This window comes from Rattus norvegicus, chromosome 20, assembly GCF_021556685.1.
Source record: "Rattus norvegicus strain SHRSP/BbbUtx chromosome 20, alternate assembly SHRSP_T2T, whole genome shotgun sequence".
NCBI classification, from domain to species: domain Eukaryota; kingdom Metazoa; phylum Chordata; class Mammalia; order Rodentia; family Muridae; genus Rattus; species Rattus norvegicus.
Window position 1 is genome coordinate 12,624,314 of NC_141553.1, and position 22,897 is coordinate 12,647,210.

Consider the following 22,897-nt stretch of genomic DNA (forward strand, 5'->3'; position numbering starts at 1 on the left):
AAGATTTGCAGGCAGGGCCCAGGGGGGCGTAAGAATTAACTAACCTAAGTATCCAAAATATGCATTCGCTGCCATTGCATGGAAATTCTGGTAGTGAAGAATACATGTCGCTCTTTTTTCCCCCCTCTTGATAAAATAGCACAAACAATAGAGACACACAGGTGGGAAGATCCCTGCCCAGGTATGGCCACACCGGCAGGGCCACGTTTGATGGTTCCTGGCTATAGATTAGCTGGGACCACTATGCCTGAATTCATAGCGTCTCACCCTCTGATCATCACAGCAGACACATCTGCCCTTGGCTACTCAGACGCTGAGGCTGTGGGCCACCCTGACTAGAGTGTACCCCAGCGGCTCTCCCATCCTGTCCTCAGCTGTCATGGCTAAGGGAAGGCAGAGCCTGTGTACATCTGACAGGCAAGGGCAGCATGGAGGGTAGGTGATTGGAGGGGAGGGGAGGGGCCAGGAAACAACTCCCAGGATGGCCCAGTCTTGTGATGCTGGGGCAGGCATGTCCACTCATGTAGGAATACACACGTGCTGATGCAGCCTTGGAAGCCAGACGGTTGGGATTCAGGGATGCTATGGAATTCACAGTGCAGTATCTGATAACCCTGGTAGAAGGCTATGGGGAACTAGATTAAAGCTTACCAGTAAGCCCCCAAAGCCAGGTGTTCAAGGACTAAGTGGAGGGGTATCTTGTGGGTCTTCTGTAGCTGTCAGTGTCCCTTGGACAGTGTACACACTAGAGTTGACGAAGCCTATTTCTTCAAGTCCTTCTGATTTGCAGACTGGTAAGGCACGCATGAGAGAGAGAGAACGGTTGGTTCTTCTGGCCGATTTCTGTGTCAGTGTGGTACTTTCTCATATAGTTCTCTAGATAGCCTAGTGGGCAGTTTATAGAGGATCTCAGCTTAATTTAAACTAGCAAGCAACTGTTGTCGTTGCCTCCTGTCCTGTGTGGTTTACGTCTGCTGTGGTTTTTGCATGTGTATATCCTTTTGACATTCATAAATGCAAACCCAGTCACAAAGGGGTTAGTATTAGGAGGCAAGGTCTCCGAGAACTAGTGGAATCTTTGAGGTTCTTTCTCATGAGTGGATTAACGCGCTTGTAAAGCATCTGGGGAACTGACCTCCTTCTTCCTATCTCTTCCACCGTGTGAGGACTTAGCGTTTCAGGCGCCATTTTGGGAAACGAGTGGGGCCCTTAGTTGTAAACATCCAGCCTCTATGCCTGGGAGCAGCAGCCTCTTTCTGGAAGGGCAAGAATGAACTAGGACCTTTGTTGTGAGATGGCTTTTCCTGTGACAGCCATTCTGTTTTCTGTAGCAAGATTATGTGATTTGTGAGCAAAACATGGAACTTCTGAAAGTGCCTTTCTTTCACATACAAAATTGAAGACTTCAGATACTCCACATCAAAGAAGAATAAAATGACTTTTCGGTGACAGGCATAATGAGGGCCAGGATGACTTTTATCTGAGCCTAGGAGATTTTTTTAAAGCTTAAATTTCTCAGAATGCAAATATAGCTATTAGAAAATATTAATGGAATATGAAGTTTCTCTCAGGGCAGTGGCAGTCATCATTCAGCTACTTAATTACCTGAATATGCAGGCCCCCGAGTCAGACATGGGACTATCAGGAGAGTCATCCCTAAGGTCTGAATATTCCCTATCTGGATGAGAACACACACCTTTTCCGGGCCCTGTTTTAAGCAATGCTTTAAATTGACTCTTGTTTAGAAATCATCCGTCTGCTGGCCCATACAACAGATTTCCTGGGGATTCTAGAGCTTTCTGAGTACTCAAGGCTCCAAGACACACTCCAGAACTGCAGAAACTGAGGGGCCATGCCTCACACAGTCTAGTACATTCTCTGCACTCAGAAGCTTTGCAAAGTACCCATGCACCTTTCCATCCAGTTCTCTCAGATGGCCACTCAGGGACCGTAGGTGTCTGTACACCCTCACGTCCACTTCTCTGGAATGGCCAGTCAGTAGCTCTGGAAAGTGTCCCTCAGAGACCCTTTGCATCCAGTTCTCTGCCCCGTCCTCAGAAAGTGCCTCAGCACTTTTGTATCCCGTAAGCATCAGTCAGGCTTGGTGTCAGAAGTAAATAAGAAAGCAAAACAGCACTGTGTCCTGGGACACGGGAGTGATGTAGAAGGCACATGGAGCCTGGATGTACTGCTGAGCAGTGGGGTGGACCGCCAGGTCCCCTCACACCCTCTATCCCTGTCATTTTCCTTGCACTAGTGAAATCGAACCAAGAAGCAATTAGCTTCCTCTAGAGGAAATCACAGATGGTCTCAGGTTACACAGAGCAGGTTGTGATGAGCATAATAAGTTGAATGAATCCTAAGTTGAAAAATGTGTGACTGCCCCTAACACTCTGAGGATTCCCGGTGGGCACTGCTACACCGGATGTCAGCAGCTTGCCTCAAGGACTGAAACACTGTGGCTACCCAGCAGAGGAGACTGGATCGTCTCTTACTGGTCCATAAAAGGGTCAGCATTCCAGTACAGTTTGTACTGCTGCCCAAGAGCATTCTAGGTCAGGACTGTCTGTGGTGAGCTTCAAAGCCACCTTCAGGTATCAATCTCTTGCCTCATCTTCTGCATCCAAGTCACTCTCTTATTTAGCATCCCCATTGTTTAATGAACAACTGAAAGCAAGAAAACGTGAGACGGCAGCTTGATGATATTGACAGAGACTATGTCTCTGTTCTCTCAGCCTGATTCTCCCCTCTCACCGGGCCCTGTGATCTCACTCTGCCTGTGTCCTAACCTGCACCTTGCACTAGCCTGTGTCGTGGACCTCAGGGTCATCACTCACATCCCAGAGGAGGATACTCTTAGAGGTCCCCCTGACAGTGATCCCTGAGAGTCAGTGGGAGAACTGGCATTCCAATGTGTCTGCAGCAGCCATCCTGGGGATGTGACTTCTGGACCTGGTAAGATGCTTGCTCTTTAGTTAGCACATCTTAAAAGAAGGTGCGTAGCTTGGAGGCTGCATTGGCAGTGCCCTCCATCCTGGCGTCTGAGGTACTAGACCCTCTGAGCTACAAGGCTATTGTGAACAGGGACTGGTGAGGCCAGGCACTGCGGAGTGTTGCACAGCTGGCTTCCTAGGGTGTCTCTCCTCCTACCTGTTCAGTATCTGCCTCTGGAGCCCTGTGGGAACTGGTGAGGAGACGCTTCCCCCTGACAGTGAGAAAGGAAAGAGCTAACAGCATTCCGTGGCCATTAGCTGTCTCCACACCTTCTGACTGTTCTCACCCCAGGACCAGGTACTGGATGGGCCTTTTTTTGGTTTTTCCTGCTAGTGGTCAGTACAACTCCAATGTGCCTCATAAAACCAAGGGCCCACATAGCTGAAGCCCAGTCTTTCCTTCCTCTCCCTCATTTCCTTTGTGGACCCTTCATGGCTGAGCCAGCCAGTGGCTGAGGCACGCTCTGAGTTTGAAGCACACCCTCACCCTCAGAAGCCCCTGGCAAGACTTATTTCCATTAAAAAGCCTACAAAGTACCATTAAGGAGAGCAGATCTGATCGTGTGCAGCCATTACAGCCCAGAAGACACCAGGATGGAGAGGGGTGCCAAGAGGGGTGCCCTGGGAAGTCTCTGGAATTATTAAGAGAAATGAGTCATCACAGCTAGCTATCCCGACAAGAGGATAAACAAAAATAACTGCACTGGAGACATATGAAAATAAAACTATGCAGTGACATTGAAGGTGAAGTCAGCCCACAGAGCATGAGATCATGACAGGATCAGCAGGGGGACATGCAGGTGACTTCTGACCAGAACCTCAAATCAGAGATGAGGAGATGAGTGTCCTACAAGTCTGACTCGGGGGGAGCTTCAAAAGAAGCACCTCAGTGTAGCCATCTGTAGAAAAGCAGCTAGACCCAACAGGACCAGAGCAAACAGCCTCCTACATGGCATTCAGGAAAAGGATATTATCTCAGGAGGAAGGCAGGAAGGCTGGAAGGCACACAAAGAAAAGGAAGGCACGTGAGAAACACAAATGCAGCCGCGAATGAGTTAATCTGCTTTGGCTCCAGATGGGTCGGTCGCTCGAGCACTGCACCCACTCAAGAGCTCTGGATTCATGAATGGGAGGCGCGCACATGCGCGCGCGCACACACACACACACACACACCAGCTAATTTTGATATTGATATGCCTTGACTAGTTCAGTGGCTGGGCACTTCTAACCCTCTCAGCAGCTAGCACACACTCCCCTCTGGTGTTCTTGAATTAATATTTGATAAGTCCATATTTCATCTCTGCTATCCCAGACCCAATCGGGGGAATGGCCCCTGGGGCCACTTTCCTGGAGTCTTACATGTCGATGGGCCTTTATGTTCTTGCTCCCTTGTCATGGATTCCTTCCTCCTCCTCTTCTTCCTCCTCTTCCTCCTCCTCTCCTCTCCTCCTCTTCCTCCTCCTCCTCCTCCTCCTCCTCCTCCTCCTCTTCCTCTTCCTCCTCCTCCTCTTCTTCCTCCTCCTTCTTCTTCTCTCTCTCTCTCTCTCTCTCTCTCCCTCCCCTCCCCCGCCTCAGTCCCTTGCCCTCATAATCTACAAGTCCCACCTCTGTCTCCCTGCCCAGACATTGGCTGTATATCAGTTCTTTATTACCAATCAAAACCAGCTGGGAGCAAGGATCCTCAGGTCTGGAAGCGCAACTTTTGAGAGTGGAATTAAGACAAAGTGTTAGAACCAATTCCTAACACATAACTCCACAGTTAGTATTATTACTGCTTTATAATTGGTAGGATTAGCATAACAGAACTAACTTATAGAAACATATGGCACATATGCTCAGGACATAGCATAGTATTATGGGTACTTGCTTAGCACATATAAGGCCCACATTCAATCCCCAGCACCAGGGGTTCAAGGGGAAAAGCATAAGATTATATGTATAAGATTGAAGAGGAATTAAACTTAGGAGGGTCACTGTACCGTCCACTAGAGGGTAAAGCTAGGGGATTTAAAACCTAAATGCCCATGTTGAGTTAAAAATTTAAAGTGACTGCTAACAGAAAAGGAGTGTGTTACATAACACTGGTGGTAGAGGAAAAAAAAAGGATGAGAGAAAAGTACTTGAAAAATTGAAATGTGAGAAAAAGGATTCCTAGAAAAGCAGGACAATTAAAAAGTAACAAATAAAATAGCAGAAAATAAAAGAGCTAAAATGTCCAGTTTACAAAAAAAAATTCTTTTCCCTAAAGCTAACCGGATAAGCAGACTTTAAAACTGGGAGAGTTGCGTTTATTTTCTTTCAAGAGACACGCCTGAAACATGAGAAGCCCCGACTGAAGAGCAGAGCGTAAGATGCGAGGGAAATAGCAAGCAGAGGAACCGGGAGAGTTTGGCAAACACCTCCGGAGTCTCAGCATATTTCCCTGGCAGTAAGTGACAGGTCACATGTGGGGGCCTGATAGGATTGCCATGCCAGAAACTATGCCTGGCACAACTGCAGACTCCCTGGGGACGTTTGCAACCCAACTGTCAAGCAGACTTCAGAATCTGGAATGACAGGCCGTACTCCTCTTGCAGAGGACTGTGTGTGAAATTAGTGAGGAGGGGCAGCTTGAAAAACCCACACAGTTCCAGGCCAGCCGTGGCTGCAAAGTGAGACATGTCGAAAACAAAGAAAACAAAACAAACCTGTCTTTGTTGCCCAGTACTCTGGAGGCAGACACAGGCAGATCCCCGAGTTTGAGGCCAGTCTGGTCTACAGTGGGAGTTCTAGGACAGCCGGGGCTATACAGACAGACTCTGTCTCAATAACCAAGCCAAAGCAAACCAAAACCCCTGGCTTTTTTGAAAGTTCCAACCAGAAGATGACATCGAGTGAAGCAACATCATTCATGGATAGAAACACTGAGCATTGCAAAGTGCCAGGTCTTTCCACACTGGTGTTCAAGTGCAGTGAGAATCCAGACCCCCAGGGGCCTTTGGGAGACATTGTGTTGTTTTAAATGTTATATGAATGAGCATGGGCCTAAAATCTACAAGGTATCATCAAGGAGAATGACAAAGGATTTGCCCTTGGAAAGACTAAGATTTATTCTAGGGTTATAATAATGAACACAGTGCAATCTGGGTCTAAGGAGAAACTGAGGCTCTGACTAGACTGTTGCTCTCTAGACAGTTCAAAGGGTAACGAAGCCTATCGTGACCAGCATTCACTATACTCCCGAAAGAGAAGGGGCCATCTATAAACCGTGCCCAACAGTGAGATATTCAAAGGTGGTTCTTCGTGACAACAAACGTCCTCGTGTACCAAGAACTCCACAAGAGAAAACAGGTAGCAGGCAGGTTTGGAAAGAAAACTACATAGGAAAGGCCCTGTCTGTCCTCTGGTCAGGGAAGGAAAATACAAGCACAGACCAGAGTTCAGAGCGTCAATACAACTTCTCTCAAGAGGATCGTTAGAAAAGTCTGCAGTCAGCAGCAACTGAAAATTGGGCAAAAGACCCTACAACTGTTTCCCCCAGATGCAGTGATGTTCAGAATAGCGGGTGCATCTGCTTCTGCGTGATGGGCTCACTGCTGGCTTCTCCTCATGATTCACTCAGCTGCAAATGTAAGAGCACTTGTCTGTGTATTGCATTCTCAAGCACGCTCAAGTGGAAAGAGTCACAGGAGTTGGTACAGTGTGAAAACTTGTCTCTTGCTACTTCCTCCATATCCTTCTCCTCACTACTTTGGAGGAAAGCATTTATTTGCTTACATTTCCAATTCATAACCCGCCTTTGAGGGAAATCAGGGCAGGGACTGAAGTAGACTCATGGAAGAGTGCTGCTTTCTGGCTCATGTCCAGGTAGCTTTCTCCTATGGCCCAATCTCATCGCTTAGAGGTGGTGCTGCCCCATAAGCCCTCCTGCATCAGTCCTCAGAACAGTCTCTTACAGATGTGGCCATTGGCCAGTCTAACCTGGACAGTGCCTCAGCTGAGATTCCCCCTTCCCAGGTGAGTTCAAGTTATGTCAAGTTAATCTAATTAGCACTAACTACTCCTTGTCAACTTGATACACAAAAATAGCACTGTTAAGCCATAACCTTTCCTTTCTTGTTTCTAAGATTTCATGTTAATATCATGATATAGAATATAGTATAACTTTCAAGTCTCACAATCTTTACATTTTTCAATAATTTAAAAATTCAAGTTTTTTTTAAGTCAAAATTGTCTGTGGGCTCATATTTTTTAAAAAGTTACATTACTTCTTAATCCAAAAGGAAAGAACTTGGCTAGAAAAACAGATCAAAGCAAACCCCAAATCAGCAGTGAAAAAATCCTGTAGCTCAGTGTCTGGCATCTGGGACTCAGTAGTGATCTTCTGGGCTCCTACAGGTTTGGGCAGCCTTACCTCTCCAGCTCTGCCATTCACTGGCTTGCTCCCCAAAACTAGTCTTTACATGGCAGAACTCTCTAAAGCAAAAGCAGAAGACCTCTCAGCATCTCATCCTTTAACAGTTGGGGAGACTGAGTCCCACAGAGGTAAAGTGGCCCAATGAGAACAGAGCCATACGTAATGACTGAGCTCCATCTCTCCTGGGTACTACCTCACCATATGCCCAGCCACTGGCTAGCCCTGCTCCTAGGATGCCACTGCATTTCTTTGCTAGTGTGGCCATTTCTTTTTAATAGAAGAAAATCTATTGCAGTAGGGGAGAGGTTAGAGTTCTAGAACTACTGGGCTTCTGAAGGTCAGCGTCTGGGTATCAGTGGAGCCAATGTGAGGCAATGTTATAGATTCCATGGTTTGCCTATGCCCCTGCTAGTGAGTAGATTCTGAAGCCCAGCCTGGGGATGAGTATCCCCTGTGAGAACAGCAAGAGACAAAACCCAGAGCATAAGGGCTGCTTGAAAGCCCTTCACCTAGCTGGTGTACAGGCAGCACCCCACAGGCTGCTGTCATTCACAGAGGGACTCGCTGAGGCCTTGAGACCCCACATATCTGGCCCACATTAAATCCTTCAGACTCATTCTCTTGGCACTTAGCCCATATACCCTGTCCCATATCCTATTCTCCTGCCACCTCCAGCCAACCATTGTTCCATACATAGTCTCTGGGGACTCAGGTAGATGAAGACAGCTTGTTACATCCTCAGACATGACAGCATCTTCTGGACGTGCTCTTCTTTCTGCCTTTGCCGAGCATGTCCGCTCTGGTGGCTTAGCATGCCCATTGATACAGAGTCAGAACAGACACAGACGCAGGCCATACGGAAACCAACCTTTGTCCAGCCAGATACTGTGCAACACAGCAGAGTTTATAGGCCCTGTATCAGTTCCTGCTATGGCCTGCCACATACCACCTCTTCAAGGGACTTTTGAGCTGAGTCTGACCCCAAGTCATACATTCCTTAATTTGACCTACTCTGAATGTTCAGAATGCGGCCAGGTCTCCCCTGTGTAGTCCAAGAAGCCAAGCACCTCTAAGACGACTGGAGTTGCAGTTAGGACGTGCCTTCCTAGGGAGGGAGTCAGACATGGGGAAGGCTCTAGCCTAGTGTCGGGCTAAGGAGCTGGCTTTTTGCATCTGCTAATACACTAAAGCCTTGGGTCTATGCGTTGTCTCAGTCTCAGAGATGGCACCCAGCTTACAGGAGCAGGAGAGAGCTGACCAACCAGCAAGTACCCCAGAAGCCATCCATGCTATAGGCCATCATCAGCTCCCCTGGGTCCAAGGCCATCAGGCCAATCCCCAATCTTCAAAGGGCTTTAGTCTAAGCTTTGAGGGGACGTCGCACCTAGGATGCTAAGTGTCGGGAAGCTCTGCTAAAAGGCATCTAGACAAACTGCCTGAGCCTGGGGACATCAACACAGGACCCTCATTCTGTTTGCAGTGCACGCACCAGCAACAAAGGCCACAACTCTACATTCAGAGCACCCACTCCCTACCCATAGTGCCCTCTGATACAATGTCTCGATCACTCCCAGCCCTGCCAGCTATGTCCCCTAATCATGAAGACAGCAGGAATCTAGACCAGACTCCAGAGCATGGGCTTGATGACCAGCAGCTTCGCCAGGACCCGGTGTGCAGTCTGTTGGGCCCCTGTTGCGTGATGGCCTCATACCTCTGTACCGGTGCCTCAAGAGGATAGTGTGGTTCAGAGTGTCTCCCCACCCTGCTCTGTTGCTCAAAAAGTGTGGCTAGACCTAGTCTCTTATCCTCTGAGTTCTTTCCGTTAAAAGTGAGGCTCAGAGAAAACGAACAAAGGGATCACATATTCAGGCTCTGCCTTGACAAACTCAGTGGCTGGTGGGAGCTGAGGGAGCCTGTGGGACAGCAGGCAGCAGCAATCCTGCCTCTGGAAGCTTCCTCGGGGTCCTCTACATCTTACTTCAGCCCTGTCACCCTATATAAGACAAGAAGGTGCTTGCAGGACAGGCTCTAGTTCTATCAGCCGCAACCGCCCTATCCTACTCCCCACCCCACCCCACCCCACCCCCGCCTTGTTTTAAGCTGAGGCCTGCAGGCCAGGAGGTGAGCGAAGCCAGGAGTGAAGCTAGAACCAGAGCAAAGTTTGGTGGTCTGCTAGGTTGAATCTGCTAGTCTCTCAGGAGGCTGGTTGGTCCTGCTCTGTCCCTCAGACCCTCCTCAGAGCCGTCCCCTTCTCTCCCCCCCAGGGCCGCCGCACCTCCCCTCCTCACTAGCCTGGTAAGGAAAAGGCACAACTCCTTCAGGCTCTTGCCTGCTGGCAGCCAGGCCTATTGGTTCTACCCAGGCCAAGTCCTTGCGTCCTGCTGCACTGTCTGCCATGTGTCCGCATGGCCCCTCTGAACCTCTCTGTGCAAAGTTCTGTGACTGCCATTTTTAACTTGGTGTGACTTGTACTCAATGACAATAACCTTCTTAGCTCTCGTGTCCCTCCTACCCCCAGCAGTTGACCAAGCTCCACCAGTTGGCCATGCAGCAAACCCCCTTTCCTCCCCTCGGACAGACCAACCCCGCTTTCCCCGGTACGTACCCAGCTGCCCTTTTCTGACCTTCTCTTCTCACCTGGGGACTCGCTTTCTCTCTCTGAGCTCCCTGCGGTGCAGTGAGTAGCACAGGTGCTGCCCGAGCTCTGGATGCTGAATCTTGCAGTGTCAGCGCAGTGGGCTGCACACCGCTGAGGCTGACAGGGCAGGTCCGTCTGCCTCCCGTGGTGGGCTACTTTACTGCCCCTCGGCTTCTGTGTTCTTTTGTGCCTTCTGAGGGTCTTATGTGCAGAGCAGCGCTCTGTGTCACCCACAGTCCACCCCGAGGTGGCTTTTCCCGGCCAGGCTTGGAGCACACCTTTTCCTGCATCAAGCATTCTGACCACAGAAATGACCCCCAGGCCTGACAGAGCTAGCCTGCACTCAGGGATAGCACTGACAGAGCTAGCCTGCACTTGGGCCAGTGGTGAAGCAGTCAGAGGGGCTGGCTACAGCCTGGCCGGGCATCTGCATCAGATGTCCCTCACTCAATGAAGCAGGGCCACCCCTACGGCCGGTGAAAGAAACACTGGCTGAGCATGTCGGCTGTGCATGCACCAATCATATTTTGAGCTTTCCTAGTTGAAGGGACCTTGCTTCTCTCCTTGAGGGCAAAACATTAAACCTCTCTCTTCTTTGCTCTCCAGGAGAAAAGCTGCCTTTACACTCCTCCGAAGAAGCTCAAAATCTGATGGGCCAGTCGTCAGGTAAAGCAGACCACAGTACTGGGGGAGCAGGTCAGGGGACTTGCCCAGAGGACGAGGGTACCCACAGCTATGACAGCAGTCTTGCTCCCAGCCTGGCTGACAATAGAGACAGTTTCCAGGGGCACAAGCTGTGGGCTGAGCCATGGGGGCCCCCCAGGAGCCAGGTATTCTAGTATTAGTGAATGGTGGGTCTGAGCAAGTACAGCCACCTGTGAACAGTTGGGTGGCCTAAGCATTGTGCCCCTACATGAGGAGGGCCTACCTCGAGTTGTCACTAATCCCCCCCCAGTGTACAGTGTGTGAGGGTGCATAGTGAGAACACGACTGTGAGGACCGCAGGATGCTAGGTGCTTTTTAAAGATGGGTTTCCCAGGAGATAGGCACCAGCTCTTAGTAGACGCTCTGGGCTGGGTGTGTCTGCACCTTCTTCTGGTTTTCATTTAAATGCCTGTTCCCAGGACACAGCAGGGTGACGTGTGTGTAGTCTGTGATGCGGCCACTGAGGGAACAGCCTTGGAAAAAGTATTAGACTGGGGCTGCTGAAGGAAATACCATACACTTCATACCTGTGGGCCACTATGGGTACACATGGCCAACGGTGCAGTCTCAGAAATGGTGTCACACCATGCTTTTGTGTGACCACTTGATCATGGCCCCGGAGACCTAGAGCACAGCACGTGAGGTGTGTGCTGAGACAACAGTTAGCCGCATGGTGAAATGCAGCTGTCTTGAAGCCTGTCCTGTGTGGGCCTTCAGGGACATGCCCTTAACTACCCACTTAACTTTGGTGTCCCAGAAAAAGGATTCTTATTCTTCACTCAGCCAAATGTTTCACCTGACAGATGTCCCCTGCTGCACTTTCAAGTGACATTTTACATGTCCCTGTGTCTGTAACGTGTATAGATTTCCTAAATAGCCATATAATTGTATTAAAAACTGTTACTAAAAGGAGAGAAGGGCTGGAAAACTCCAGATTTCAATCTGTAAACAGAGTTGGGATAAATGGGTTCATTCAACACTTTCACCTGGGCCTGACTGCTGGACACCGGCCCTTGGGGTCACCCTCTGGCAGAGCCAATAACCATGTGAGACAAGATTTCGAGGAGGTGGCCCACCCAAGGAGCCAGTGAGGAGGAGTAAGGCTAGAAGGGGAGCTGGGACATTGAGGGGCACAGTGAGAAGTAGGGATACACCGAGATTGTCCTAAGGTTTCGTGAGGATTGTCCTGGGTTTCGTGTCTGTCTGGATATGGTACTGAGGAGTCAGTGCAGAGGCAGGCCAGTAAGTAGGAGTGCCAAGTGAGGGGATGACCTTGGTTCTAGAACGTTCTAATGCAGCATGTGTAAAGCTGATCATCTGGAGAACATAGAGCCTGGAGTCTGGACCCAGCAGTCCTATGCAGGGACCTTTGCTGAGTCCAAAGGCAAGAGAATCAGCTTCAGAACTCGCAGACCTGAGCTGTCTGTTGCTGAAATGGGGCTGCTATGTACAGAGCATGCGCTGTCCCAGAGGCACAGCCCTTGCATCTTCCGCTGTGGCAGTCCCTTGAGTGTCACTACTTCTGAGGCAGGGGGAATTTGCATGTGGCCTCTAAGAAGCTGCCTGTTATCTGGTGACATAGGTGAGACTTGCAAAGATGAAAACCTGGGCTTAGCTGTGTGCTGTGGCCTTTGGACAGAATTGTGTCAGAAGCAGAATTAACACTGGGTGTTTGGCCACTTCTGACTACCTGCAGCAGAGCCCACATGAGGTCTCAGGGTGGAACAAAGTGGGGCACAGCACCCACAAGTCTTCCGGAACAGAGGGAGAACAAGCATTAAATGCCTGTGTGACCAGTGTGGCCTTGTAACCCCCTGAGGTATGATGCCTGCCCTTGTTTTAGCTCAGGGCCTGCCAGACGATATATGTAAGGTATTTGTTTTTTGTTTCCTTTTGCAAGAAGTTAGAACTCTGGAATTTGGGTTACCCTGGGCAGTACCAGAGCCTGGGCCCCTGGACTGTGCTGACCTTCACCTCAGCCAGCCCATAGAAAGATGGACCAGGTCTGGCTATGGCAATAAACTGTTTTCCCTCCAACCTAATCATGTTCCCTTGGTGTGCCCAGGTCTGGATGCCAGCCCACCGGCCAGCACTCATGAACTCACCATTCCCAATGATGTGAGTATACCCCCTGCACCCTCCTGTCCACACACACACACATACTGGACCCACTGTTGAGTCTCTTCTCTCCTTTCTTTCCCGTCTTCAACTGAAACCATTCCCATGAAAGATGCAGACAAGACAGAAGTGGGAACATCAGGGCAAGTCAGAAGTCAGCACCAGAGCTGGGCTGGGAGTTGGGCAACAGCAACAGTACCCTGGCTTAGGGAACTTGAGAGGAGGGTGGTTCAGGAAGGTTCTGGAGTGATCTGACCCATACTGGAGGTTAGAGATTCTCTGGCACAGGTTATATGCCCCAGGGTGTCTGGATCTCTCTCTCTAGCGTCCCTCAATTTGTTCAGTCCTTGGGGACACCACAGCTGTGGTCTCAAGAGCATCTGTTAGCACACTTAGTCCTCTCTGGCTGAATGGGGATCTTGAGAGGTGGTAGCAGTCTCTGAATCAGTGGCTCCAAGCCATGAGGACCAGGCAAGAAGAGCCCCTGTCTTTGAGAGTGGCTGCCAGGAAAGCAAAAGAGACAGCCTTGTGGGGGCCATGCAGGGTTACCTCCTTTTCAATTCGTAGTATTCAGGCTTTCTCTGCCCTAAAGCTCGTCACACTCTGTCTCTGTTTTTATCTGACTGTCTGTCCCTGCCTGCCTCACCCCCTCTGTGTGTCTCACTGCCTGCCTGTGTGTACAGAGGGTTTATGGGTATACAGATAGGCTTGCCCATATGGGCGTCTGTGGAAGCCAGGGGTTGAGCCTGGGGGTGTGTCTCAGTTGCTTCTCCATGGATCTTGCAGAGTCTGGAGCGTTCTCTTTCAGCTAGTCGGCTGGCTCTAGAGATTGTCCTGTCTCTATCCCTGTCCCTGGGGATGCAGACAGTGGCCATCAAGCCTGGCTTTTAATGTGGGTGCCAAGGACCCAAACACAGGCCCTCATGCTCAGCGGCAAACACTTTACCTACTGAGCCATCTCTATAGCCCCTAGAGCTGTGTGTGTGTGTGTGTGTGTGTGTGTGTGTGTCTTGTCTGTCTGCCTGTCTGTCTGTCTGTTTCCATATGAAAGTCAGAGGTTAACCTCAGGGGCCATCTACTTTGTTTTTTTGAGACAATTGACAATCTCTCACCAGGACCTGGGGCTCACCAATTAGGCTAGACTGGCTGGCCAAGGTGCCCTGGGGACCCACCTGACGCTTCTGATATTACAAGCATGCGCCACACCTGGGTGCTAGAGAACAAGCTAAGGTCCTCATCTTGAGTGGCAAGCACTTTACCTACTAATTTCTCTCTCTCCAGACCAGTAGTAGCATTGGACTTTGAAGACCAGCCCCTCCCCGCCATCTGAACCAACCTCAGGAAACCCAGAGTTTAAGAGTCTAAGGGGACCCCCCAGACTTGAGTATCGATGGCAGACAGTTGGGCGGCAGAGTTATCTGGCCAGAAGAGAAACCATGAGCCCATCTGGGTGGTGCCCCTGAGCTTTAAGGAAACACTATCACCCGACTGGCTGCAGATGGCCCTGAAGGGGCTCTGCCACTAGCCCTAGGCATCTGTCTTGTTACCTCACAACCTCGGGTTCCCCAAATCTGTAGGAGTCAGCCCAGGTGGCATGGTAGCACACTGTGCAGCCTTTAGCTCCTGGAACATTGGAGGTCGGACCAGCTTGGTGGCTGTCTTTATGGGTGAGGGTGTCATGTCACCTGACTCCTGCTTTGGAGGTGGAGAAGGACTGCTCTGTTCATTCCTCTTCCCACTCCGTGTGCCATGGATTCTCTGCCACATGGTCTCACCAGTACATGCTCCATCAGAAAGGGCTAGGGCTTCTAGAAAGGCTGCTAACATGAATCCTACGTCACCAGCACTGGGACACAAGCTTTTATTTAACCTGAAATGGTTAAATGACACCCGGGGCTGGGCTTGCTGGGAGCGGTAGACCTGTTGGCTCTGCTGCTGTGTGGTGGGCAAACATAGGCTGACCTGGCCTGTCCTGTCATCCTGACGTCTTTCTAGAGAGGGGAGCCGCTCTTTCACAGCTCATTCAGAGACTGCCCTTTCGCCCTGCACAGGAAGGCCATAGAATCTGTGGCATGGAGGGTTTCTGCTCACCCAGACCTTTATATAGAAGCAGCCAGGCTACAGGCAAAGATGCAGTCTCCCAGAGCCAATGGTGCACACTTGCAGCCTGCCACGTTCCTGACCCTGTCTAGGGACTATCTAGACCCTGTCTAGGGATCTATCTCCTGCCCGCAGATGAACCAGCCTCCTCCCCTCGTCTGTGGAAAGGCACCGGATGATGATCATCTGTTCTCTCCCAGCCACATGGGCCTTCTGAGGAGGAGACCCTGAGACCATTCCTAAAGGCTAATGCTCTAGAGCTTGCCCTAAGGCATTCAGTTTGGGGCCCTTAAGGCTCAGATGCTCTGCCGTGAGCACCGGTAAAGCTCAGGCCTTTCCCCCGGTCATGAGCAGCATGCTTGCCTGGAGCTCAGTGACAAATACAGATGACCAACAGACGGTCTTAATGGGAGCAGAGCACAGAGCACAGAGCACAGACACATACCCTTCAGGACCAGAGGATCACTCACCCTGGTGCCCTGTGGCCAATCCTTCAGGTTTGGAAGCAGATTCTCTTCCTGTGCCTCAGGTCCAGCCCGCCCTTCTGCCTGGCATATCAGTGCCTACACCTCAGGCCGGTGCCCAGCCAGCGAGGTGCCACAGAACCACTGCCCAGGCTCTCAGTGCCTGTGTGGCCAGTGTTCTTCCATACCTCAGAACACTCCGTGGGGATTGTATTTCACCAGTGAGGAAAGTCGAGGGATGTCATCTGACTTCCTCTGCAGTCTTTTCTTGGGTCCAGGATGTCCCCATCATGGAACAGGATGGACCCAACTGTAGCTATTGCCAGAAGAAAGATCTTAACCTCCAGAATGGAGGGCACCCTTGTCCCTGAGCTGCCTTAGAAATGGCCCACACTCCTGATGACTTCTGGCCCCAGGTCTCTGCATGCGTTGAACAGAACTCACCATGCAAACACTTGGATTTGTCCCCAACTTTATCTGAGTTCCTCAAAAGAGAGGTTTCAGCAGTGGTGGAGCACCTGAAGGTGTCTGTGGTGCTCACTCTCTGGCACCTCCGTCCTCCCTGTGAGGGTACCCACCAGACGGCCCTGATCCAGCCCAGGCCAGAGCTGGTATGGGCTTCCCCACTCAGCCTGCATGGTCTGTCTTTGGGTCAGTTCTGACCAGGTAGAGGAAGCCCGTATGAGAATGGCCATGTCCCTTGTGTGGACCTTCCCAGGCGGAGCCGGAACCTTTCTCATTGCTCTATGAACCAGGCTCAGCACTTTGCAATGCCTGTTTTCTTCCGGAGTGCTGAGTCCATAGGCAGTTTTCCAGCCTAGCCTAGCCCCTTAGGTGTCCCCACAGGGCTCCCGCAGATGCCTCGAAAGCAATGTGCTGGACTCTTCTCTAAGAGATGTCTCCGTCATTCCTTCTAGCTTATAGGCTGCATAATTGGACGCCAAGGCACCAAAATCAATGAAATCCGACAGATGTCTGGAGCTCAGATCAAAATCGCCAACGCCACTGAAGGGTCATCAGAGCGCCAGATTACCATCACAGGGACCCCAGCCAACATCAGCCTCGCCCAGTATCTCATCAACGCTAGGTGAGCAAGTCTTAGGCGGCTGGGCCCTCACTAGCTATGGCTTGCAGCCCCACGCCCTGGCTGGCACAGGAGAAGTTCAGGCATGGGGGGAGAGGTATGATGACACCAGCCTCCACAGGGACATGGCCACTCCGTTCACAACAAGGACCTAGGAGGCTGCATTGAGAGGTGTGCCCATGTCCCTCTTCCCCGCCTGTATTCAGGCCATGCCTGTCTGCCTCAGACAAGGGGTGTTGGCAGGTTTGTTGTAAGTCTGGGGGTAGGACACAGGGAAACGCCTAGCTCCTGCCTCACCTGCCCCAAATCCAGTGTAAGCAACCTTCTTGAAACAGCATAGGGTTCCTATCCTTGTCACAGCTCCTTGTAGGACACTCATGACGCCCTGCTTATGTCCAGACCTCCACTGAGGCCGACTGGGGGCGACTGGGGGCGACTGGGGGCTTAGCCCCTGGTCCTATGCTCCACCCTGGAAGGTTCTAGACTCTCTCAGCGAGACTGGGAGACAGGCCCAGGGACAGGTAAAGTGCTACAGAGCCGATCTGGCAGGCTTTCACCTGTTATGTGGTGGGTCCTCCAACTCAGGCCACTGAAAGGTGACCTGGAGTAGCTCATTCCCTGGAAATGAGAGGTGCCCTCCCCCCATCTCATCGAAGAAGTCTGTGACACATCCCTTGTGCCTTTGTCTGTTCCAGGCTGACGTCTGAGGTCACTGGGATGGGTGCGCTCTAACCTCCCCGAGATCCTCCACTGCACACATCGGATGGCTCCAGCCCGCAGCCTCACCAGCTGACACACTGTACAGACTGCCTGTCCTTCCTTGCAGATATGACTAGAGCGTTTTCTTTACAGACAGGTGATAGTGCGTGTCTGCCCACTCAGGCCCTGTGCGCTCCGTGTTAGTGTAGCCTCCACGCATTGGCATGCAGCTCTTTACTTTAATGCTCAACGTATTCCCAAATGTGATGTTTCAGAGATGTATTCCTCAGTATCCATGTGACTACCTGTTTAAAAGTTGGTTTGATGCTTTAACAGCACTTCCCATGTCCTGCTGCCCCTTGTTCTCAGAGACCCTCCTCTCCCACCCGGTCTACTGACTCATTGCCACCCTAGATTGTCCACAGGGATCAGAGGTACTTTTCTTGTAACCTGCAGGGAGTGTCTGGAAGAGGAGGGACTTGGGGAGTATCTAAGGAGCAGGGTGGAGTGCCAGAGGGTGGGGTGGGACCCTGGCTTCACTGGGATATCTCGGGGAGGGGGCGCTTGGGGCCCCCAGGTGTCTTCCAAAATGGCTAAGAACAAGGACTTGCCAGAAAGTTCATCTGCACCCATCAGAGTTTAATAAATGTCGTGTTCCTCTCCCCCCGCGGCTCTGGCTTCTCTCTGCTCCCCTATCCTCAGTGCCCATACCGACCTGTGAGACTCACCGGTACCCGGCCTGAGAGTTGAAGACCTTGAGTTCCGTTCTTGTCCCAGCCTGTAAAGCCACCCCACATGGAAACTGCCTGTGTCTGACAGGGCACCATCCACACAGCCTTCTATCACCCGAGGGACTGTTCTCCTTCACTGTCACCACATGGCACTGAAGTGGTTCTGCTCTTCCCTTCTCTTCGTGGTTAACTCAGAGGGCCAGGGCACAACTTTGTTGTAACCCCTGACCCAGCTCTCAAGGGCTCTGGTATCTACCCCAAACCTCTGATTTGGGGGTTTCTGCCGAGAGCAGCATGCCAGAGACCAGCTCAGGCTAGGAGAGGGGTAGAGCTGTCCAACATATGCCATCTGCCCCGGAACCTGTCCTCACCTATGGGTACAGTTACCTGCTACAGGATGCTAGGGTATGCGGCCGCCATCTTGGCAGGAAGAACCCCCTCCTGTCTGCCAGGCAGACAGAGCAGATGTGCCCCCATGCACATGGCCTGTATTTTAGCCAGGGATCTCTGACGCCATTGCCTGGACACAGTCCTTGCTTCCTGCTGTGGATGCTGCACGGTGTAGCAGCCAATGGGAGCTTAGCCCCCCATGGTCACTCTTCACACCCAGCAAGTTTGGGCCAGAATTCAATCCCATGCTCACTTGTCCCCAGACACAGGGTCTGAGAGGTGACAAGGGCTCAAGAGGACACAAATCTTTCCCTAGGGCAGAAGGTAGAGGTGAGACTTCCGGGTCTTGGGATTCAGGGCATAGGAACGTGAGGAAGGAGAAGAGGTTTTCATCAGTTTTCAGTCAACCAGGAGTACCATAAAAAAATAGTTTTTGTGTAAGTAGGTTTTAAAAAAAAAAAAAACTCAAATAACATAGGGGAATCGAAAGTACAGGATCAAATGGGGCCCAAGGGCACTGGGCGAGTGAGGAGTCACGTGGATATGTACCTAGAGAAAAAGGGTCAGGTGTTGGAGCACACATGGCTAAGGTCACATGTAGTGTAGGCCAGACCAGGAGTAAGAGAGCGCCACTCAGCCCTAGGCTGAAATTGCTGGGCTTCTTGTTCATTATATGGTAAAGGTGGAGGCGTCCTTCAAGGAGCGTGTGGGTGCTGCCTTTCTCGCCATGATGGGAAAAGGGGACCAAGAAAGGAGAAACTAAAGAGTGCCCTGGGAAAACAGCAGAAGAAGGGAAGCTGCAAGAGGAGGAGATGGCCTATGGAGCAGCAAGCGAACCCCACAAAGGCGGCATGGGTAGAGAGCTTAGGAGCCACGAGAGCTGAACCAGCTCTGCTGTAAGGGTGGAAGGCCAGCCTCCCAAAAGGAGCTCACATGGTAGAAACCAGCCTGGGTTCTCCTGCCCGGTGGATTTGCCAGCTAAGTTCATCAGTCTGTGACAAGATGGCTGCTCTGCTCCAACAGTCCCTTGATTGTGTGCAAGAACCTCTTGCGTGTGATTCTGCTGTCTACAAAAGTCCGGTTCTAAGAACTCAAAGGCCTAATAGCTCTTTATGGCCTAAAGTCCACACCAGCACCGCCCCTCAAGATTCCCTTGGTTACTCTGGTTTGTCTTTAAACCTAATGGTTCTGCTGCCCCAGAATTGTACTAAACGTCTTTCATTGTTTAGGGTTCTCAAGAACCCAGAGAATGTGTGTATGTTACAACGGGGATCTGCTAGATTGCCTTATATGTGTGCAAAGCAGAGGCTGAGAACCCAGCTGCTCAATCTATAAGGCCTGTGGCCTCAGAAGTCCCAATTCAGTAGTGATGGCCTAGAGGATTCCTGGAGACCTCCTGGTCTCAGTTCCAGGGTCCATAAGAGATGCCCAAAGAAGCAGCACCAACAACAGAGTAGATGTGCTCATCAGCAGGGGGTGAAGGCAGGAAGGCAAAATCAGCTCTACTTCTGAGACTTCTATATCCGGGCCACCCCCGGAAGTTACTGCCTGCTCTGCAGGAAGAAGTCTCCCCTTTGGGTAATCTCTCCAGGAACTGCTTTCACAGACCTACCCAAAGGCATGTCTCTTAGTTGATCCCAGATGCCATCAAGTCGATAACCAGGATTAGCCATCCCACATTAGCTTTATGAGGTGGAACCTGTGTTTACCTAATCTTAACGTGTTTTCCAAATCTTAACATGTTTTCCATTCTTGGTTTCCCCTTGTCTTTGTTTATCCATATCCGTCCTTCTTCTTAACTGCATTCCTAGCTGGTTTTCACATCCATGAACCATTTATTCTATTGTATCTCCCTGGCTACAGTTTATCTACGTGAAAGCCTGTGCATCCACAGTGTGCCCCAGCACCGAGCCTGGTTCGTTTGTGGTTGTTTCTGGGTAGGTCCTATGGTTCTTGGGGGCAGTCCTGTGGCTCAGAACAGAATCTGAGCAGGTTTTTGAGGCTCTTTACCTCTGTGCCTCCCTTTCCTCATGTGTGAGTTAGTGATTTGTAGAGCATGCACTTCATGGGAGACTCCCAAAGCAAATAAGAATCCATGGGCTTCACTGAGAATGGGCTAATGTTGCAAATGTGTATGTGGTTGTAAAGAAGAGGATACATGTTGACATTTAGTCTAGGCTCCGCCCCACAGTTACCTGGCAACAGCCAGGTGTGCCTGACTCACTATGAAAGGGGCTGCTTGCCCTCTCCTCACTCTTGCTCTCCTGCCCTTGCTCCCTTACCTTCTTCCCCCTCTTCCCATTCCCGTCCTGACTCTCGTCACATGATCATGGCTGCCCTCTCCCCTCCCCTCCCCTCCCCTCCCCTCCCTCTCTCTGTCTGTCTCTGTCTCTCTGTCTGTCTCTCTGTCTCTCTCTCCCCCCCCACTACTCCATACCCCGAATAAACTGTATTCCACACTATACTGTGGTGTGGCTGGTCCCTCAGAGGGGAAAGGGATGCCTCCGAGTGTGCCTGCAGAAGCACCTGGTTCCTCCACACCATACCACGCCCCCACCAAACATGTTCCTTCTCTTTTATAAAACACAACACATAACTAAAATAACCTACATGCAGCTTCAGTTTGCCTGATGTGTGGTCCAGGTTCCATCTCTCAATGACATCACTTTGTACATTCCCTTGAGTAAACCCAGTCACATTTTGTGGTGGTGTGGGGCTCTAGTTACCTGACACTTGGCGGGGGACATTACCCCTTTTTCCTGAGTAGTTTGGTGCTGACCTTTGAGCTTAGACAGATAGACATATGTCTCTACATAAAGAAAGCATTGCCGGGCTGGAGAGATGGCTTAATGGTTAGGAGCACTGACTGCTCTTCCAGAGGACCCAGGTTCAATTCCCAGCACCCACATGGTGGCTCACATGTCTATACTTCAGTTCCAGAGGATCCGATACCCTCACACAGACAGACATGCAGACAAAACACCAATGCACATGAAATAAAAAATTAAAATTAAAAAAGCATCACCTTATTCCCGTTCCACAGGTGATCGGTAATAGCTCTTGAACATATCTATTTTTTCAGTAACTATAATCATATTCTTTTTCTCCTTAGATACATTAATACTTTAAGAGTTTCTAAAAATGAAAAAGAGCAAATCTCTGTGGAGGATCCATCATGGAGTGTATTCTGGTTCTTTAGAACTTCATTTAGGGTTTGTCCTGTCCTTGTGGGAAAGTACTCTGCCATGTTCCTCTATGCTCAGTTCTAGTGGAATTCAATTTCCTCTATGTCACAGAGAACCAGTGCCTCTGTCATGTTTCTGTAGCCCAGAAGAGTCCCGTAGCCCTAGATTAGACACAACTCAAGTTCTGAGCCTAGTTTCCTACAGAAGCAAAAGGAGTCAGTGACGAAAAAAATCTCAGTAGTGATTTTTTTTAATTATAAACCAAAATTCTGTGACAAAGGGGAAAGAATTTTCCTGTGAAATCGAGACCTGAAGGTTAGACACACATTAACAATGGTCAATCTTGATGCTCAACCTGACTAGGTTTAGAAGCACCTAGACGTGTGATATTCACCTGCAGGCATGTCTGTTTCAGGAGAGATGGGTAACTAGGACAGAGTGTAGCCTGGATTTAGATGGCACCATCCAATAGGCTAGAGGATCAAATAGCATAAAAGAGGAAAAAACAACTCAGGCTCACCCCGACTCCCTCTGGCTTGCTGGCAGCCACTCTGTGAGCCTCTCTGCTCAACCTCACCCTCCCTGCCGTAAAGGGCCAGAAGCTCTGAACCTGGGCAAAAGAAGACTTTCTTCTAAGTTGTTTGGATCAGGCACTCCTTTATGGAAGTTGGTCTCATTGAACTTTTCAAGTCTTCTCTGTGCTCTGTTTAGATAAAGGATCGACTTCATTTAAGGATTTGAAATGTCCCTGAATTGTTGAGTTTTTAAGTAAAAAAAACAAAACAAAACAAAACAAAAAAACATGATATAAAAAACAGAACACAGATGAGAGTTACTTTTGGCCAGGGAGAGAAAAGGGTAACCCCAATTATCAAGCAAGCAGATGGGAAGAAATTTCAGAAGAGGAACTCTAAAGAGAATTGCAAGAAACCACATCCCTCCTGCTGGGGAAGCAGGAAGGTTGGCTGCAGCTCTTCACCTCTCCCCTCTGTTCCTCATCCCAAGCTCTGTAGCAGAATACATGCCACAACCTCCCCCTGTCCACATCTCCTGTGGATCCCACACACCTTCCCTTCCTTACCCTCCCCATTGCTTTATCCCATCCCCCAACTCCAGAAGACACTCCCTGCTAACCCTGCTAACAGGTCACTCCTGCCAGGAAAAGGTAGGCTTTCATTCCCAGCACCATAGCAGACCTTCTGGGTTGACCACTCTACTCTCTGCCCTGCTTTCAAGAAGACTAAGCAGGTCCTGGTGGAACACTTTGCTTCCCTTCCTTCTGTGAACCCCCAACCTATCCTCAATCCTGTCAGACCCCAATACACAGGAACACCTTTTACCGGGAACCCCCAGTGGCTGCAACTGTCAGGTCAACAGAAAATATCCTGTCAGGT

At 50.4% G+C, this 22,897-nt stretch overlaps 1 protein-coding gene across 50 annotated transcripts in view; it reads left to right on the forward strand.

The window, feature by feature from the left end:
- The window catches only part of Pcbp3 (poly(rC) binding protein 3), a 263,941-nt gene extending 246,081 nt beyond the window's left edge, over window positions 1–17,860 (forward strand). For 11 of the 50 annotated variants that reach the window (XR_015644632.1, XR_015644630.1, XM_087597160.1 and 8 more), the window contains 5 exons: window positions 9,911–9,986; window positions 10,634–10,693; window positions 12,798–12,850; window positions 16,332–16,501; window positions 17,194–17,860. Coding sequence is in view for 25 of the 50 variants with exons in the window: in XM_087597160.1 (XP_087453286.1) it covers window positions 9,911–9,986; window positions 10,634–10,693; window positions 12,798–12,850; window positions 16,332–16,501; window positions 17,194–17,230 (396 nt within the window). In the remaining 25 variants the exon portion in view is untranslated. 50 annotated transcript variants of the gene reach the window in all.
- The last annotated feature ends 5,037 nt before the right edge of the window (window positions 17,861–22,897 follow it).